This window comes from Gossypium hirsutum, chromosome A05 (assembly GCF_007990345.1).
Source record: "Gossypium hirsutum isolate 1008001.06 chromosome A05, Gossypium_hirsutum_v2.1, whole genome shotgun sequence".
NCBI lineage: Eukaryota > Viridiplantae > Streptophyta > Magnoliopsida > Malvales > Malvaceae > Gossypium > Gossypium hirsutum.
In genome coordinates, this window is record NC_053428.1 from 102,309,968 (window position 1) to 102,316,189 (window position 6,222).

General features: G+C 31.3%; 1 protein-coding gene across 1 annotated transcript; it reads left to right on the forward strand.

Moving 5' to 3' along the window:
* The first annotated feature begins 923 nt into the window (after positions 1-923).
* On the forward strand, positions 924-4,934 carry LOC107949182 (cystathionine gamma-synthase 1, chloroplastic). Its single transcript, XM_016883911.2, has 11 exons — positions 924-1,496; positions 2,042-2,145; positions 2,366-2,439; positions 2,549-2,717; positions 3,077-3,136; positions 3,228-3,431; positions 3,538-3,624; positions 3,897-4,004; positions 4,156-4,251; positions 4,378-4,496; positions 4,683-4,934. Exons 1-11 carry the CDS (start codon positions 1,025-1,027, stop codon positions 4,807-4,809), a joined length of 1,620 nt encoding a protein of 539 aa, XP_016739400.1. The 5' UTR covers positions 924-1,024; the 3' UTR covers positions 4,810-4,934.
* Positions 4,935-6,222: the final 1,288 nt, after the last annotated feature.

The following is a 6,222-nucleotide window of genomic DNA, read 5'->3' on the forward strand; positions in this document are numbered from 1 at the left end:
AAAAAAAAAAAAAACTTCGCAATGTATATTGAATATTCGAGAGATTTTTAATAAAGTTGATACTTAATTGGCGATACTTGATATTAATTCAATTAATTATTTAATATATAAAAAATCTTAAATATGATTAGAAGTGAGTAAAATTCACTTAAATTGAAAAAATTGAAAAAATTTTGAATTTCGAGTTAATAAAATCGAGTTATTCTATTTTTTCGAGTCAACTTGAATAAGTAATTTGGTTAAATATTACAATTTGAATAACTCAAATAATAGATAGGTGTACATACTCCTTTGGTCCCTATCAATTTTGAAAATGAGCAAATTGATCTCTCTCAACAAAAATTACAAAAAAAAAATAAAAATATATAAAAGATTTAAAAAAATTAAAGAATATATAAAAAAAGGTAAATTTTTTTAAAAATTATAAAATAATAATTATGGGTTCTTAATAAGTTAATTAAAGATCGAAACTTATCATACTAAAGTGTCTGACGTTGTTTTGAAAAATTTTCAAATATATATGATTTCAAATTTATGTGCTCTAAAATAAAATTGATTATACTATAACACGATTTTAATTTGACATGTTAATTTTTTATTTAACTCAAATAATTTTACTCTATTTAAATAAAAAATTGTGAGTGTATAAAAACAAATTCATATGAATAATTTAATTGAAGTTGCATGTACATATCTCAAACACCCAAATATTCCAGGATTAAAATTAGGGGATATACTCTAGGGGAAAATGAAAAAGATTACTCACCCCACCTTATAAACAAATATTTAACCAGTCACTATCTGCCACGTAAGCAAAAACAAGGATGAACCTAACCCTAGTTAATAACTGACTCCGAAGATTAAAAACAAAATTTCCACAAAACGACAACGGAATTCGCGTATTTAAGTAGTTGGAAGCCGTTGAAGGGGAAAGAAAGAAGGGAGAGCCTTTTCGCATTTCGGAGAAGTCGCAGAAAAGAAATAAAAGAGAGAGTAAGAGAGCTGAAACGGTGTCGTCAAACAAATGGCTGTCTCCTCGTGTTCCTTTCTTCCTAGGGTTTTCAATGCTTATTCTTCATTCGAGTGCCGTTCCGATCCCGACTTCTCCGGTACGCAGACCGGGGAGAAGCCTCGCATCGATTCTAACCGACGAGTAACGGCATCGTTGTTTTGTACCGGCGGTCGGGGTTTGTCGTCTTTGATCTTTCGTTTCCCCCCGAACTTCGTCCGCCAGCTCAGCGTCAAGGCTCGCCGCAACTGTAGCAACATCGGTGTCGCGCAAGTTGTCTCGGCTTCGTGGTCGAACGGTCCCACTTCCGTTTACCCCTCCTCGGCGGCGGCTGCTGCTTCTCAGGCAGCCGCAGCCTCCGTTCCCGTCTCTGATGACGTGGCGGTTGTAGAAGGTTGTATTGACAACGATAGTGTACAGATTGGGGATTCATATGATTCCAAGACATCGTTTTTGAGCTCCGATGGGAGCATCACTGTTCATGCTGGTAAATGGATTAATCATTTCCTCTCTCTCTTTAAATTTTGTTAAAACATTTATTTTTGTTTTATTTTTTAAATGTTTTGATTTTGAACGGAAAAGAAAAGATATCTATATTTGTGGTTTTTGTCGATCTAATATTTACTATAATTGGCAAATATAATACTCAGCTTCTTTTTTATTTTTATTTGGATTTATCATTAATTCATTCTTAATTATTTACAGTTTACTTTAATGATATCATATTATTGGTAATATCTCTAAATATTTTCAAATTTTATGTCACCTTATTACATATATATATTCAATATTTTTTCTTTTTCTATCTCTAATATTGTTGGTTCTTTTTATTATTTTTAAGAGTTTCACTATTACCTTCACAAGTTCGATTAAAAACAAATATATTATGTTATTTGTTTATTATGACTATTATTTATCTCACCAAATTCATATCCGAACAATGCAATTACAAAATGTGAATATTTTGAATTGATGCAATTCAAATTACTCATCCAGACGCTTTTCTAATGGGTTTACGTTTTATTTATGCAGGTGAAAGATTAGGTCGCGGTATAGTTACTGATGCAATTACTACTCCAGTGGTTAATACTTCTGCATATTTCTTTAAGAAAACTCAGGAGCTTATTGACTTCAAGGTATATTAATAGCATCGATTAATCTGTTTTTGCTGTAGATGATGTTTATGTTGATCTATTAGGGTTCTTGTCAAGGTTTCGATTTCAAGAAATGTTTTGGTCTTTTATATGTTAAGTTGCCATTGTCAGGGTTTGGTGCTATATGTTTGCAGTTGTCAAGAAATGATGGTTGCCCCAAAAGTTTTGCTTTGCATTAACATTTAGTCTGATATTATTGCAGGAAAAACGCCATACAAGTTTTGAATATGGGCGGTATGGAAATCCAACCACTGTGGTTGCAGAGGAGAAGATAAGGTTTGGCTGCCTCCATTGTATTTTTCATTACTTTTTGTTAAATGGCATTTGCTTGTCTCTTCTATCCATGTCATTGAAACATTCGTAAGGTGATCTTTCCTTGTTTCAGTGCACTTGAGGGGGCTGAGTCGACCCTGATTATGGCATCTGGAATGTGTGCTAGCACAGTCATGCTGATGGCATTGGTTCCTGCTGGCGGACATATTGTGACAACAACAGATTGCTACAGAAAAACTAGGATATTCATTGAGACCATCCTACCTAAAATGGGAATCTTGGTATGGCTTCAAACTTGTTCACGTTAACTTTCAGTGAATAGTATTTGAGAATTATGGTAACCAAAATGCCTAGAGTTTTTGTGCCAGTCTTGTTTTATTGGGGGCAATTATGTTGAGATATCTTACCAAAATGTTGATGAACCTAGATGAATGTGGTTTTTAACTTAAAAGCTTATACCAGCCCCGTTTCTTTGTTGGAATTTTTTTTTTATTATATGTAAGTGAAACTTGATCAGCAACCTAATGAAGTTTGCATCAATTTTAATGCTAGACTTTTCTTGAATTTTATATTTATACAAAGTAGTATGTTGAAGTTTGGTTCATTTCTAATTGCAAACTTGCTATCATCCAACATTCAGGCTACTGTTATTGACCCTGCAGATGTGGATGGACTGGAGTCTGCACTCAACAAGAACAAAGTTAGTAGCATAGGAACTGGTTATCTTTTTATGTTTAGCCTGGACAAAACAATACATTTTGAGTTGAGAGTGAATTATGATTTTCATGCAGGTTTCTCTTTTCTTTACCGAGTCTCCAACAAATCCGTTCCTTAGATGTGTTGACATAGAAAAAGTTTCAAAGTTGTGTCACAGCAAAGGAACACTTGTCTGCATTGATGGTACCTTTGCTACACCTCTTAATCAAAAGGCCCTCGTTCTTGGTGCTGATCTTGTTTTGCACTCTGCAACAAAATTTATTGGTGGACACAATGATGTAAACACTTTCTCTTGTTAATTTAGGCGGTTTGAATTACTTCTTCATTCATGTTTCAATAATCATTAATTCAAGCAATAAACATGTGTAATTCTCGATGTCACAGGTCCTTGCTGGTTGTATAAGTGGTTCTGAGAAGTTGGTTACAGAAATTCGTACTTTGCATCATATTTTGGGTGGTACTCTCAACCCAGTGAGTTGTCCTGACAGAACATATTCTTGATGTCTTGTGTTTATGTCACCATATTTCAGTTGCAACTAGATTAACATTGTAATTGCACCGAGTTAAGAGGGCTAGATTGCTGAGGTGGTTGGTTGGATTTCTAGTCAGGAAGAATATGTTGTCATTTCTATAATGATGCTTTAGTGACTTTCAACTTATTCTTTGAAGATTTGTCTCTGAAAAATTCCCCATTATAAGTTGTATGGTTTATAGTAACCTGTTTGTTTCTATTGTTTAAACAGAATGCTGCGTATCTAATCATCAGAGGCATGAAGACACTGCATCTTCGTGTACAGCAACAAAATTCAACAGCATTAAGGATGGCCGAAGTTTTAGAGGCACATCCTAGGGTATGAAATGCAATGACATTTAATAATTCCATTCTTGTTTATCCGTAAAATCCATTTAACGCCACTCAATTTAATAACATTTGATTTATCATATCCTATTCTAACTTGAATTTATTTTCCTGATCCTTGGCTTATTAAATTTCTATGGCAGGTGAAACGCGTCTATTATCCAGGCTTGCCTAGTCATCCTGAACATGAAATTGCCAAGCGGCAAATGACTGGCTTTGGTGGTGTGGTCAGTTTTGAGGTTGGTTTCTTCAACTGCTTTTTAGCATTTTAATTGGGAATTGATCTCTAACCTCTGTTGCTTTCATTTGATGTTTTATTCATGTTAAAAACTTCTCTAACTTTTCATGCCGTCAAAATCATTCAGGTGGATGGAGATCTCATGACCACCATCAAGTTTGTTGATGCATTGAAGATACCATACATTGCTCCATCATTTGGTGGCTGTGAAAGCATTGTTGATCAGCCAGCTATAATGTCCTACTGGTATGACAATGTATCCATTTATATCTTGCTTTTGTTCATCGCATACGCAACTACATTTATAGTTGTAAAGAAAAGAAAACATTTGATAGAGACATGGGTATCCCAACATGGATGGGAACCTTTGTGGAGTTATGTTACAATGTTACGTGATAAATATGTGGTTGTTTGTGCAAAAATATGAAACAGGGATCTTAGCCAAGCTGAGAGGAGCAAGTACGGGATTTTGGATAACTTGATTCGATTCAGCTTCGGGGTTGAAGACTTCGAAGATTTGAAGGCCGATATACTGCAGGCCCTGGAGACCATAGCTTAAATAGCGTTTTGATGTGTTTAGTATTTTTCCTAGTCTAAATGGAGCATGTTGATCTCCAAAAGTACTTTCTGTTGTGTTTGATTTTGGTAGATCCACATTGGTTGAATGAAGTCATGATTTTGGTACCCATGAATAATTTGGAACTTTGGGGGTGCTTGTTTTTAGAAAATTCATCTACCGAGAAAATGTTTTCTGTATTTTCTTAATCTTATTTTATGAGGATAACTTATCAAGTAGAAAGTGATTTATTGGTTAAAATAAATAAGTCCATTTTATTGGAAAACGATTTCACCTCAAGTAATATTTTAGAAAATAATTTTTTAGGTATAATTTAATTTTCATATGAAAATTAATTTGAATAAAGTCATTATTATATTAAGGGAATTTATTTGGTACATTGTTAATTGAGTTTTTAAATTTTATAAATAGAGTTAAGTTTCACAAGTATCTTATCAGTGTACAGTAAAATATTAAAAAATAAATATTCAAGAAAAAAAGACGCCTGAATATTTCAAAGTTGTTTGTAGAATATAAAAAGTACTCTATTAATATACTTGATATTCACCCTTTTAAAAAAATTTATAATTTTAAAGTATTAATTTCACATATAATAAATTTTAATATTATTAAACTTATATATTAATATTTAAGCATGTAATAAATTATTAATATAATTTATTGTTTTCATAAAATTAGTTAATATTATAATTTTATTTTAAAAATAAAATTTACCATTAATAATATTTTTAAATTTATTGAGAATTTTATATTAATATTTTAATAATAACTATATTTTATAATTTATAAATATTTAGTACTAATTGTTTTATAATATATAGTTTTGTTCAACAGTTGTTTTATAATATATTAATTTATTAATAATATAAATGAGTATTATATCAGTGTATGCTCTAATATATTATAAAATATGTAACTTTAAATTAAGTTTTAATTAGATATTGGTTATTATTAGGCACAATAATAAATTTAATTCTCAACATTTACATTTTTTTATCAATTTTATTTTTATTCATTTTTAAGTTAAATTTGGTCATTAACTTTTCAAAAATAGTCAAATCGCATTTTTATCAAAAATGTTGTCTAAAACATTAATTTTTAATGGTGTTTGTGTGGCAATCCACATGTACTTCATACTAACACGACAATAATTTTCGTATATGCCACATCATTTAAAAATTATAAAATATTCAAAAAATATATAAAAGTTCATAAATTTTAAAAATATATGCTAACTCGGTTTCCAGTGGTGCCGAAAAAGGTAGTTTTGAGGCCCCATTTTCGTAAATCGAGCCTGCAAATACTTAATAGAGATGTTTACAAAGTTATAATATTGTTAAATTGAAAATTTGTTAAGCCATTTAGTCAAAAGTGTGAGTAATTAGGATCCAAGGA

What these genes read in the sequence shown, in the direction of transcription:
- LOC107949182 (XM_016883911.2), top strand. Translation starts at nt 1,025, where the DNA reads ATGGCTGTCTCCTCGTGTTCCTTTCTTCCTAGGGTTTTCAATGCTTAT. An exon ending in TTATTGGTGGACACAATGAT is followed by an intron (nt 3,432 to 3,537) that starts GTAAACACTTTC and finishes TCGATGTCACAG; the next exon opens with GTCCTTGCTGGTTGTATAAG. An exon ending in GTGGTGTGGTCAGTTTTGAG is followed by an intron (nt 4,252 to 4,377) that starts GTTGGTTTCTTC and finishes AAAATCATTCAG; the next exon opens with GTGGATGGAGATCTCATGAC.